This window comes from Diceros bicornis, chromosome 38, assembly GCF_020826845.1.
Source record: "Diceros bicornis minor isolate mBicDic1 chromosome 38, mDicBic1.mat.cur, whole genome shotgun sequence".
Taxonomy (NCBI): Eukaryota; Metazoa; Chordata; class Mammalia; order Perissodactyla; family Rhinocerotidae; genus Diceros; species Diceros bicornis.
Genome location: NC_080777.1, coordinates 30,899,020 through 30,912,803, shown reverse-complemented (window position 1 = coordinate 30,912,803; position 13,784 = coordinate 30,899,020). Strand labels below are relative to the sequence as shown.

Below are 13,784 nucleotides of genomic sequence, written 5' to 3'. Positions count from 1 at the left end.
TGCCTGTAAGAGAGTTTGTGGCTAACCAGCACCACCTTGCAGACAGTTTGGGGGACCTGTTCGCCTTGTGTATTTGCCAACTAACTCTAGTATGTCTCTGTTAGACACAGATAAGAGGTAGCCACTGTACCACTATGGAGATTCTCATCAGTAAAATGTTAATGTGAATTTGCCATATTCATTGATGACTCTCACGCTTGGAGTTTACTTGAGCTCATTTAGTACCCATTGGAATTTTAGGGTTTTAGTCACCCCATTCTTTTCCTATTTGCTTCAATTTATGGCCCATGATCTAAACAGCTATGCAGAAGGCCTGCAAACCTGCAAAAGTCCTGATATTCCCAGAGCAAAGGGAAGGGGGAGCCAAAGAGGAAGTTATTTTCATTGAAGGAGCCTGCCAACCTCTCTTTAGCAGAGGGAGTTGTGCCTGCTCATTAAACCACAGCTATGGGGCCGGCTCCGTGGCTTAGCGGTTAAGTGCGTGCGCTCTGATGCTGGCGGCCCGGGTTCGGATCCCGGGCATGCCCCAAGGCACCACTTCTCCATCCAACGCGAGGCCGAGTCCCATGTACAGCAACTAGAAGGATGTGAACCTATGACATACAACTATCTACTGGGGCTTTGGGGGGAAAAAAATATATAAATAAAATCTGAAAAAATAAAAAATAAAAAAATAAACCACAGCTATGGGGGCCGGCCAGGTGGTGCATTGGTTAGGTGAGCGCACGCCGCTGCTGCGGCGGCCTGTGGTTCGCAGGTTCGGAGGTTCGGATCTGGGGTGCACACCGAGGTACCGCTTGTCAAGCCATGCTGTGGCTGTGTCCCATATAAAGTGGAGGAAGATGGGCACGGATGTTAGCCCAGGGCCAATCTTCCTCAGCAAAAAGAGGAGGATTGGCATCGGATGTTAGCTCAGGGCTGATCCTCCTCACAAAAAAAAAACCCACAGCTATGAAACGTATGACTCATCCTATCTCAGGAAGAGATCCAGGGGAGGTTGAGGGGAGGCAGAGAAGTGGGGGTAAAGAACTGATGGCTCCTAGGATATCCTCATTGCCGACTTTTTTTTCCCCCCCTCTAAAGCCCCAGCAGATAGTTGTAGGTCATAGCTGCACATCCTTCTAGTTGCTGTGTGTGGGACGCTGCCTCAGCATGGCCGGACAAGCGGTGTGTTGGTGCGAGCCCGGGATCAAACCCCGGGCCGCCAGCAGCGGAGCGCGCGCACTTAACCGCTAAGCCACAGGGCCAGCCCATTGCTGACTTTTCTGAGTTTCAGACCAGATTCCCAAATAGTTCTTATAAGGGAGCCACAACTGAATATTCTGCAAAAAACGCATAAAGCTCTTTGCTCCCTTTCCACTCTTCTCCCAGTTTTGTATACTTTCACATGCTTTATGCACATGGAAACAGAGGTACCCCTAATTTGATGGTTCCTCCTGTTTTTCTAGCTCCCTTAACTGGCAGCCAGCCACTTAATTATCCAACCTCAGAAAGCTATCATTTATCTTGTCACCTCCATCACAAGAGAGACATCCAGTTAGTTTCTAGGTTCTACATGATTTTATCTTTGTTACAAATCCATCCCTATATTTTTATTCCCTCTGCTGCCACATAGTTCAGGCCTTTATCTCTTGCCCACACTCAGAGTAATAGCCTCCTAATAGCCTTACTTCTGCTCTTTTCCTGTCTTCCATCAAGCCCTTCCATTACTTGTCATCAGTTATTTTTCTAAAGTATGGATAGGATCATTCTAGTACCTAACATACAGCAAATTTTCAGTAAGTATCAAACAGTTATTTCTGGCCTAGAATTCCATAGATTCCCATTGCCCATATTATAAAGTTCAAATTCCTTAGCATGACATTAGACCCATGGTGATCTGGGCCCACTCTGCCTTTCTGATCTTACCTCCCTCTACTACTCTCACTTGCCCCAGATATAATGTGTTTCAGTCACAGTAGTCTACTAATCATTCCTAAATTGGTTCTCACCCTTGTTTGTGTATTATTCTGTCTCTTCTGTCCAAAATAATCTTGCTCTCCTGACAAAATCCTAATAACCATTAATGCCTAATTCAGATGTTACCTGGGTCAAAGCCTTTTCTGACTCCCTGGACAGAATTACTCCCTAACCCATGCTTCCATTTCCTTTGTTCCTGTGGTTGTCTTTATCACATGTCGTTGGTTTTGGGTTTGTCGTCCTGTTTAGGCTGTGTTCTTAACTACAACGTGCCTATCATCATTGTATCCTCAGGGTTTAGCATGTTATATAATTACTCATTAAATGTTTAATTATTGAAGGACAAAGAGGAAGAAGAAAAAATGCAGATGGGGGTGGTGGGTAGATTAGACATTACCTAATCAAGTGGCTTAGTTCTGCTTCATATTCTGCTTTCCCTGCCATTTCAGCAAACCCATGGCCGGTTGCACTAGCAGTAATAAGCTAGAGATCTAAAGACTAATCAAATGGAATGAGAAAGTATAATTTTTTTTTTAATTATTTTTTTTTCCCCCCAAAGCCCCAGTAGATAGTTGTATGTCATAGCTGCACATCCTTCTAGTTGCTGTATGTGGGACACGGCCTCAGCATGGCCGGAGAAGCAGTGCGTCGGTGCACCCCCGGCATTTGAACTAGGGCCGCCAGCAGCGGAGCGAGCGCACTTAACCGCTAAGCCAGGGGGCTGGCCCAGAAAGTATAGTTTAAGGTGGCTTTAGAGCCATGCCTGGATCTATGGACCCTGGAAAAGGAACCTTTCTAAACTTTAACTTCGTCGTTGTGCACTGGGGATAACGAATGACAGCACCATAAGGAAATTGTGATGATTCAACAGGGTCGTTTCTAAAGTGTTCCATATAATGTTTTTCCACCTAATATGTAATCACTATGATTAGAACAGAGACCAGCAATTAAAGCTTCCAGGCATCTTTTTCCAACACCAAAAAGGTGCATGTCCCTCTAAGTAGAAGAAGCTAATGTGGCTAAAACTTGCTGATGGGAGTCCAACCCAGGTCCCCTTCACGTTGCCTCTAGGAATGTCCCCGTTCTTTCGTGAACTGAATTCAAATCCCAGGAAACTGAAGAGTTAGGGTCGATTGTAATGACTTATTTGTCCTGGTTTTAGTCAATAGTAAGGGAAGCCCAGTGACCAGGTGAGTACGGAGAGGATTTGTCACGTCCCAGGAAGTGACCCTGTCACAGAGCCACGCCTACGCTAAGGTTAGGCAAAGGATGAGGGGGCCTGCGCAGTAGAGTCTGGGGGGGGGGGAGCGCCTGCGCAGTTCAGAAAGGCCGAGCGAGAGGGCGCCTGCGCGGCTGCGGCCTAAGAGGCTGAGGCGGTGGCCGCCATGGAGCCCATGGAGCAACTGAGCGAGTTGGTGTCCGCCGAGGGCCGAAACCGTAAGGCGGTGCTATGCCGGCGTTGTGGCTCCCGGGTGTTGCAGCCGGGGACGGCTCTCTTCTCCCGCCGGCAGGTAGGGGCAGGTTGGGGGCGGGTGACGGCCCGCCCGCCTTCCCGAGGGGCCGAGTACCCGCACCTCAGTTTCCGGAGCCCGCGCCGCTCGGGGCTCCCGTGGCCCGAGCTGCCGGCGCCCGTAAGAGGCCCGCCCTCCGGAGATGTCTGGGGCCGTGAGGTGTCCCGGTCCCTGAGAGGTCCGCGTCCGTGAGGGGTCTGTGCCGGTGAGGAGCCCGCGTCCCTGAGGGGTCCGCGGCTGGGCATGCGCCCCAGCCCGCCGGCTTCCTGGGCCAGCTCTTGAGGCCGGCAGGTCTGTCAGCTCCGCTCCAGTCTCGCGTCAGCCCACCCACCAGTCCTTGTTGCCCTAGTCCTTTCTGCCGGGCGCTGTCCGCTCCACAAGGAGCCCCAGCAGCAGCACCTTCCGTGCAGGGATGTGACAGAATAACTCCTGTATCCTAGATGCCTTACCAAGGTACTGGAATCCAGAGTTGCCCAAAGGAATCCTGTTTCCAGTGGGACAGCTCCCTGCAGTCCTGAAAATCAATTGTGAAGGAAGTCTTCTTATTTTCTTCAACTTAGGAATTTTGATATCCTTCATACCACCATCACCACAAGTGAGAAAGTTGAAAAAGAAATTTATTTTGGTAAGCTTTTCATTGAACTGTAACATGCTCTAGGAAAGTGCAAAGTGTAATAATCTCATTTCAACCATGTGCATACCCTGTCACTAAAAATTATTTCTAAAAATGGGCTCCGCCCTCTTGACCTTCACACTGGGAATTAGGTTTCAACATAAGAACTTGGGGGGATGGGGGTACAAACATTAGGTCTATGGCAGCGTGCTACTGGCATCTAATGGGTGGAAGCCAGGGATGCTACCAAGCATCCGGCAATGCACAGGACAGCCCGTGACAACAAAGAATTCTCCAGCCCAAAATGTCAGTAGTACCAGGACTCAGAAACCGTGGCCTAAAGACTGTAAAGCACTTGTACATCTATAATCTCATAAACCTTATGAAATTATTTGTATTTGATGTTTATACCACTGGAGTATGAGGCCTTGTGTCCTATGCACTTCTGTATCTCCTACACTACACCTGGACTGTGCATATAAATAAGAACTTAGTAAATATTTGGATTGAAATAAATTAATGAATAAAAGCTATTGGTCCAGTGTAAATAATGGGTTAGCATGGATGGAATGGATCAGTATGTGTAGTTAGTACTATTACTCCACTATTTGTGTAGCACATAATGTGTGTTCTTTTTAAATCATATAAATGATTTCACATATAAAATGTTCACACCTTTGAACTCGGTACTTCTCAAAATCTTACCTAAAGTTTGTGGCAGAGGAAATTAAAATTAAGCTGAGTAGAGGTGTGGTGAATAGCAGTGTGATGTTTCATAGTTGTGAGAGTAAGTATGGTATGTTTGAAGAACTGAAAAGTTCAGCTTGGCCAGAACATAGAATGTAATGAAAGTGGCAAGAAATGAGGCCACTCAAAGTTAAGGTGATTGGAATAGAGGAGGTGAGAAAGCTATGGGGAAGTGGGATCAAAAGAGAGACTGAGCCACATAGGGTACAGTGACCAGAGCCACTTAGATGACCATGAGGGGTCGCAGAAACCTAAAAGGAGCACAGGTGTTGATGTGAGGGTGTAGGAGTAATAATTGGGAGCAAGGAGAACACTGGTTCCCATCTCCGGATCGTGAAGTATGTGGAATGTCAGAGAATGGGCAGCACTGAGGAGCCTGTGGTTTTGTCCTAGCAAGAGTCTTATTTCCATGAAGACGAAAAGAAAAAGGAAACACCAGAGTTTGTGAAGGCAGGAAAAGGGAGTTGATGTTATAAAGGGAGTTGTTTGCTTTTTTATCTTTTTTGGAGGCAGTGGAGGATTGGCTCATGGGAGAGAAAGTACAGAGCAGTGTTTGGATAAGAATAGGAGAGCAAAGGACCTGAAGGCAGTAACCAAGAACAGTCTTCTAAAACTAAATATGCATTTAACATAGGACCCAGCAAGTGCACTCTGGGACCTTTATCCCGGAGGAAATGAAAGCTTATATTCACACAAAAACCTGTACACGAATGTTCATTGCACCTTTATTTGTAATAGCCAAAAACTGAAAACAGCCCAGCTGTCCTTCACCAGATGAGTGATTAAACAAACTGTGCTACAGCCATACCATGGAATGAACTATTGATACACTCAACTTGGATGAATCTCCAGGGAATTATGCTGAGTGAAAAATGCCAGTCCTGAAAGGTTTACTGTATGATTCCATTTATACGATATTTTTGAAATAACAAAATTTTAGAAATGAATTAGTGATTGCCAGGGGATAGGAATAGGGTGGCTGGGGCTATTGGTGAGTGTGGTTATAAAAGGTAATATGAGGGAGCCTTGTGGTGATGGAGCTGTTCAGTGTGTTGACTGTGGTGTTGGATTCATGAACTTACACGGGATAAAATTGATAAAACTGTCTAGAACTACATACACATGCAAATGAGTACAAGTAAACTAGGAAAACCTGAATAAAATCAGTGGATTGTATCATTGTCGATATCCTGGTTGTGATGTACTATAGTTTTGCAGCATGTTACCATTAGGGGAAACTGGGTAAAGAGTACGTGGAATTTCTGTATTATTTCTTAATATAGAAATAATCATTTATCTGTATTTTTGTATTATTTATTCACTATGTATGAACATATAATTATCTCAATAAAACTTTAAAACTAATTTAAAAACTCAAGATATTATGCTAAGTGAAATACAGTCACATGCTGCATAACAATGGTTTGGTCAACGACAGAGGGTATATATGATGGTGGTCCCATAAGATTAGTACCATAGAGCCTAGGTGTGTAGTAGGCTATACCATCTAGGTTTGTATAAGTACACTCTATGATATTCACACAATGACAAAATCGCCTAAGGACGCATTTCCCAGAACCTGTCCCCATCGTTAAGCGACACGTGACTGTAAGCCAGTCACAAAAAGACAAATACTCTATAATTCCACTTACATGAGGTAGCTAAAGTAGTCAAATTCATAGAGGCATAAAGTTAGAATAGTGGTTGCCAGAGGCTGGGGGGCAGAGAAATGGGGAGTTTTTATTTAATGGGTATAGAGTTTCAGTTTGGGAAGATGAAGTAGTTCTGGAGATGAATGGTGGTGATGGTTGCACAACAATGTGAATGCACTTAATACTACTAAACTGTACACTTAAAAATGACTTAAATGGTAAATTGTATGTTAAGTATGTTTTATCACAATAAAAAATCAGGGATCAAAAGGAACATGCATCTCAGCTATGTTAGACAGTATTGTTCAGTTATCTATTGCTACATAACAAAATCACCCGAAAACAGTGACTTAAAACATTAACATTTATTTTGCTCACAAATTTGGGGATTGACTGGACATAGTTAGGCAGTTCTCATTCAGGGTCTTTTTCGTGACAGCAGTCAAAAGGTTCATCTCAAAAGCTTTTTCACTCATGTGTCTGCCTGTGGACTGGGAAGACCCAAACACCTGAGCACTGGAACAGGCTTTGGAGGCATCTCCGTCTTTCACTGGATCTTTCCACATGGTCTGTCTACATGGTGGCCTTAGGGTAGCTGGGGTTCTTACATAGAAGCTGAAGGCTCCCAGAGCAAAGTGTTCCAAGAGAAACTAGCAAAAGTGGCATGGTCTTTTCTAACCTAGCCTGTCACTTCTTATTTAGCATTATATTCATCGAGGCAGACACAGTGGCCTGCCCAGGTTCAAGGGGAGAGGCATGGACTCCACCTCTTTTTTTGTGTGTGTGAGGAAGATCAGCCCTGCGCTAACATCTGCCAATCCTCCTCTTTTTTTGCTGAGGAAGACTGGCCCTGGGCTAACAGCCGTGCCCATCTTCCTCCACTTTATATGGGACGCCGCCACAGCATGGCCTGCCAAATGGTGTGTCGGTGCGTGCTTGGGATCCGAACCGGCGAACCCTGGGCCGCCGGCAGCAGAGCACGCGCACTTAACTGCTTGCACCACCGGGCCAGCCCCTGGACTCCACCTCTTGATGGAAGAATTGTCAAAGAATTTGTGGACCTGTTTTAAACCACCACAAGTACTCACAGAAGGGGGAAAATTATGAAAAAGTCAACAAGTTTACTCTGTATTCTGACATTTTTTATTCTCATCTATATTGTAGCATGCTTGCCAAGTTTCCCATAATGAGAATGTATTTTTACAAAGAGAAAGAAAATATTTATTTTTTAAAGGGTACTGTTAACAGCTCTTCAAAAAGGAAAAGGAGTTTCATTCACTGAGACATCAATAGAATCTCACTGAGTTGTGGTGTTCTACGTATCTCTGACGAGCCTGTCCAGGATTAGGGGTACTGGCTGGGGTCCTGACAGCAAAGTTAACCCACCTGGCCCGGGATCTAACTGGCAACTTTGGCCCCCAACCAACTGAGTTAGCTGCCTCAAATTAGATATTAATTCTTTTTGGGTTTTTTTTTGTGTGTGTGTGTGTGAGGAAGATTGGCCCTGAGCTAACATCTGTTGCCAGTCTTCCTCTTTTTCTTTTTTCTCCCCAAAGCCCCAGTACATATTTGTATATCCTAGTTGTAGGTCCTACTCGTTCTTCTATATGGGACGCTGCCTCAGCATGGCTTGATGAGTGGTGAGTAGGTCCGTGCCCAGGACCCGACCTGGCAAACCCTGGGCCACCAAAGCGGAATGTGCAAACTTAACCACTATGCCACCAGGCTGGCCCCTAGATGTTAATACTTTGTGTGTGTGTGAGGAAGATCAGCCCTGAGCTAACATCCGATGCCAATGCTCTTCTTTTTGCTGAGGAAGACTGGCCCTGGGCTAACGTCTGTGCCCATCTTCCTCCACTTTATATGGGACGCCGCCACAGCATGGCCTGACACGCGGTGCATTGGTGCACGCCCGACCGAACCCGGGCTGCCAGCAGCAGAGCGTGCGCACTTAACCGCTATGCCATGGGGCCGGCCCCTAGATGTTAATTCTTGATTTCTACCCCAGTAGTCTGTCCAGAATGCCTCATTGTATCCCCAGTGTTACATCCCATAACCTGACCCTGGCACTTGTCCCCAGCGTGGCAGTGAATAGGTTGAGATCTATGCACAGATACACATATACATAATATAGGTATAGTCTTGTGGGTCTGACTTATAGGATTTAAATAAAAATGGGATTGTTGAGGAATAGAGGGAACAGGACTCAGAATGACTCCTTGAATGAATAGTTAATAATAGTATTTCCCTTAAATCATTAATCAAACGAGACTGCAGAGGTGGCGTTTTGCTCTGTAAATGGGAACAGTGCGAGGGAAGCTGGTGCTTCTTTGTTGAATGCCTCCTGAAGGCTAATGCTTAAGTAGTCTTTGATTTTCTCCTCTTCCATTTAGTTAAGATGTGACTTGACCCCTACAACGTAGGGGATAGGCCAGAAATAGTTTTAGAGAAATTTAGGCCCACAGAAAGTTACAGTTAGGAAAGGAATCCCGGTTTCCTGGTTCCTGAATTTTGATTCCTAACTCATTTGCCTCTGCCTGTTCTCATTTTCCCTTAGGGTAAAACCAAGCATTAGGGACTCATTTAAACATCAGATGAGGCAAAAAGAGTGACTGGAATGACAGTATACCCGGAGAGACTGTCATATTTTGTGATGTCCTCAGATGATGTCTCAGGTGACACAGCAAAGGGTAGTGCATAGATATTTGTTTTAATAAGCCAAGTGCTTGGAGGATGGGGAGTAGAAATGTTCTGAATCAGTGCTCCTTCCTCCCTATCAGGGATACCCTCCCTACTGGCTACAGTATGGCCTAGAGTTCAGAAGTGTAAACTCCAGGGTATTTAATACACACTATTAGCTCTTGTGGACTTCCTAACTGTAACATTCAGGGAGAGGCTTACTCATCCCCACCAAAGCATTTACCTTTTTTGGACTAATGTCAGTCCAATTTTTAAAAAATTTTTGCTTTTATTCTGATTGCCAATCCCAGACTAGCACACTGAGGCCATCCTATTTTGTTAGAGTTTGGGGATGCATTAAACGTCTATTGTGGTGTGGGAAATAAGTGTATTGGCAGCAGTCATAATGATGAACAGCAGAGGGGTAACAAGCTTTGCTGGCATTGTATTTTTTTAGTAGTCGGGGGCAGCTCTAGGTGTGTAAACTAGCCATATGGAAGAAATTAAAGGGAGAATGTGTGTGTGTGTGTGTGTGTGTATGTGTTTGCACAGCAGTGTGCCAGTGCCAGGGGTGTTCTCCTGAAGACTGGGAAGGCATGTTAATTAGCAGGTACAAGGATCCTAAGGATAATATCCCAAATTCTAGAACTAGATTTTCCTTTTTAATGTTCTTTTTATAAGATAAATCCAGCATATTCATAACAATGGTGGAATAGAGGACAGCCAGATATTCTGTTTTTATTCTTTTAACAAATATTTGAGTTCCTGCTCTATACCAGTTACTATTCTAGGCACTGGGGATATAGTAAGGAACAAGAAAGGTAAGCTCCCTGCTTTCCAGGGGCTTACATTCGATTAGAGGGAGACCCATGGTAAATAAGCCAATAAATTAAGATAATTTCAGAGAATGGTAAGTAAACGTAAAGAAGGAGTGGCATAAGGGAACTTCTGGGGGTGATGGATATGCTCATTATCTTGATGATGGTAGTGGTTCATCGGTGCATACATGTGCCAAAATGTATCAAATTGTACACTTTAAATATGTGCAGTGGGTGTGTCAGTTATACCTCAGTAAAGCCGGTTTAATTTTTTTTTTTTGGTGAGGAAGATTAGCCCTGACCTAACATCTGTTGCCAATCCTCCTCCTCTTGCTGAGGAAGATAGGCCTTGGGCCAACATCTGTGCCCATCTTCCTCCACTTTTTTTTATATGTTGGATCCCACCACAGCATGGCTTGATAAGCGGGGTGCAGGTCCACGCCCGGGATCCAAACTTGCGAACCCTGGGCTGCCGAAGCAGAGCACGAAACTTAACCACTTTGCCACCGGGCCGGCCCCTGTAAAGCCGTTTTAAAAATAAAAATACAATGGGCATTATGGGAAGCTAATTGAGATTGTTTGGTTAGAGAAGACCTCCTGAGGAGGTTACAGTTGAGCTGAACATCAAGAAGGAGCTTGCCTTGCCAGGATCTGAGGGCAGAGTAGCCTTACCCTGTTTGAAGGAGGAGCATAATGAGGTAGGGGGAGATTAGGAACAGGTAGGGCCTTATAGGCCATGCTAAGGACAGCAATGAAGTCAAGTTACCACAGCAACCAGAGTTCTTCTTTCACGTCTCTTAAGAATCAGGACATGGGTCAGAGGCAACAGAGGAGCCACCCAGCATCCTAGTCTGTAACTTAATAATAGGGCTCCTCATTTCGTTTTCATTTCAAGAAACTGCTAGGGCACAATGTAAGTATATGTAGAATAGGGGTGATGATCTGACCAAGCTAGTTCAGCTTTTGTATTCTTTCTGTTCTCTGCCACTACAGCTTTTTCTTCCCTCCATGAGAAAGAAGCCAGCTCTGGCTGATGGCAGCAATCCTGATGGTGATCTCCTCCAGGAGCACTGGCTGGTTGATGATATGTTCATCTTTGAGAACGTGGGCTTCACCAAGGATGTGGGCAACATCAAGTTTCTGGTCTGCGCAGACTGTGAAATTGGACCAATTGGCTGGCATTGCCTAGATGACAAGAAGAGTTTCTATGTGGCCTTGGAACGGGTTTCCCATGAGTAATTGAGGGGAGGAGGACTCAGCTGCACCCCAACTGTAAAAGCTACTCCCCACAAGAACTGGCATTTAACCTGGTATAACTGTTCTGCTGCCACATTCTCTGTACCAATATAAACTATGAGTATCAATATGTCCAGTTGAGCATGCAGAGAGCTAACCTTACTTGCTTAAAGCCTCAACTGAATGCCTCTTGCTTAGTTCACTTGGCATCACAACATTTCCTAATCTCTCCTTTCCCCCAGTTTTAGGACACTGGGATACTTCCACAAATCTTTTCCCTGGCATTCTGCCTGCGCTTTCTCTTACCCAGGGGCTCCCTAGTTTCTTGCTCTAGAAGAGCAATATTCAACCTTTTAGCCATGATGACACGTGACAGATGATGCTCATGTGCTGATAGTTGAAACCACCTTTTTCTCTCTCATTCAAGAAAGCATACAGGTATCCGAGAGTGACTTTGTTGTATGGCTAATTTTATCTACAGTAATTTATTGTTTTTAAAAGTAAAGCATTTACAAACTTCAGTATTTAAACTACGAATCAGAAACACATTACTTTGGACACACCTCTAATACCATGTTTGAGAGCCTCTACTCCAGGTTGATAGTGACTTTTTATTGTAAAGATGAACGTGGCCCCTCTTCCCTTCAGATCTTGATGTGTTTTCTCTTCATATTAGTCCCCGCTATTGCCTGTTAAGTTGAGAATCAGATTTTCAACCCCATCTGGCAGCCACCCCAAGGAAAACTCAGCCCTGGCTGTTTTCCCAGGATCTCTTGGAATCAGAGTGGAGGATGTGGGATATAGGAGAGATAGGCCCTTGCCATATTATCCATGAGTTTATAGGTTTGTCTCATCTGGACAAATAACTCTTCTTTTGTTCTTAGGAAAGACATCTTTAATGGATAGTGTCATCATTTACTGAACCTACTGGGCATGGTCTTCACAGAGTTTGGGTTCCACTGGAATCTCTATACCAATCCAGAATACAAACTTTCCACCCAGATGCCTCTATTTCTACAGCTGTAGGGTTGCTCTGTTTGATATTAGCCAACTTGTTTAACCATTCAATATGATCTTGAGTTGTTCTGTCATTTCTCTTATGAAATGACTTACCATCTTAAAAGGAATCTGTATAACCAGGTTTCAGGTATCCTTCCGTCATCCCTACCTCTAAGATTCAGGAGACCTAGAATTGAAATAAGGACTAAATAGAGACCCTACAATCTGCAGTCCATTCTTTTGCATCTGTTTTCTGGTTGCTTCCTCCTTCCTTCTCCCCAGAACTTACTCTAAGGGCTCCCCAACTAAAGTGCAGACCTTGGGCACAATTTTGCAACCAACCTACTCCCATAGAAAGGTGGCTTCCTTCCTCAGTCATAGCCTCAATGAGTCATAGTAGAAAATGAGAAAACTGTTTTCCAGACAAACGGTCAAATGCTATGATTATGGCATTTGCAGAAAAACATCTGTGAGATTTATTCATTCAGGTCAGAAGGAACAAAACCAAATAGATGCCTCTAGGGGCATATGGCCCCTCATATAAGCCAAAATCTAGGCAAAGCATTTTTTAAAATTAGGCTTTTACTTTTCTTTCCTTTTTTAATCACAGAAATAGTACCCATGGCAGATAAATACAAAAATGAGTATAAAAAATTTTTTAATCACTCATATTTCCACCATCCAGAGATTGCCAATGGTAAAGTGGTGTATATCTTTCTCAGTGTTTTTCTATATATATATGTATATAAACATGTATGGTTTTTTAAAACAAATATGAGATCATACTGTACTCTTTTATAACTTGCTTTTTCCATTTAACAAAATACTGACTTTTCATGTCAGTAGATTTCCATCTGTGTACACCATTGTTTTTAGTATTGTATTTCTGTACAATAATTTATTTAAACAGTCCACTATTAGATTGTTTCCAGTTTCTTATAAACATTGTGATATAATGTGCAACCTTATAGTTAAATCTGTATATGCATCCTTAATTATTTTCTTGGCATACATTATTGTAAGTAGAATTGCAGAAGATGCATGTTTTCAAGGCTTTGCTGTATTGACACATAAACAATATAGCAAACACACTCAAAAAGACCTGTGCCTCAAAAACACCTGTGCTAATTTACCCTCCTCCAGCAGTGTAAAAGAGCACTCATTTCTCTGAACCCTTTCTGACACTGGGTATTTATTATCATTAAAAGAACATTTTGCCACTTCAATAGAAAAAATAGTATCTCTGTTTTAATTTGCATTTATTTTATTTCTAATGAAGTTTTTATATACTTATTGGTTATTTGTATTTCTTTTTTTGAGAATTGACAAACACTGTTGCCTTGGTAGCCAAAAATGTCGAGTTGTTATTCTGCCTTTTCAGCTTGATCTGAAAGAAATAAAGGCATTTAAGCAGTGGAAATTAGATTCCTGTATGTCCTTGAGAAGAATATATAATTTGAACAAGCAGAGGGGAGCTGAAACTTAGGGTTAATCTTGAGGTCTGTCAACTACTTAATTAATCACTTAGTGTCTCCTATAAAATAATAGGATAATGTCATCTCTTCGTTCC

At 43.6% G+C, this 13,784-nt stretch overlaps 1 protein-coding gene across 2 annotated transcripts; it reads left to right on the top strand.

Moving 5' to 3' along the window:
• The first annotated feature begins 3,294 nt into the window (after positions 1-3,294).
• RABIF (RAB interacting factor) lies at positions 3,295-13,726 on the top strand. 2 transcript variants are annotated; one of them, XM_058533841.1, is made up of 3 exons: positions 3,390-3,470; positions 3,911-4,095; positions 10,973-13,726. In XM_058533841.1, the coding sequence occupies exons 1-3, from the start codon at positions 3,410-3,412 to the stop codon at positions 11,216-11,218; spliced, it is 492 nt and encodes a 163-aa protein (XP_058389824.1). In that variant the 5' UTR covers positions 3,390-3,409; the 3' UTR covers positions 11,219-13,726. The 2 variants fall into 2 exon arrangements, with proteins under 2 accessions (XP_058389825.1, XP_058389824.1); XM_058533842.1 differs by lacking the exon at positions 3,911-4,095 and having other exon boundaries at positions 3,295-3,470; positions 10,973-13,725.
• Positions 13,727-13,784: the final 58 nt, after the last annotated feature.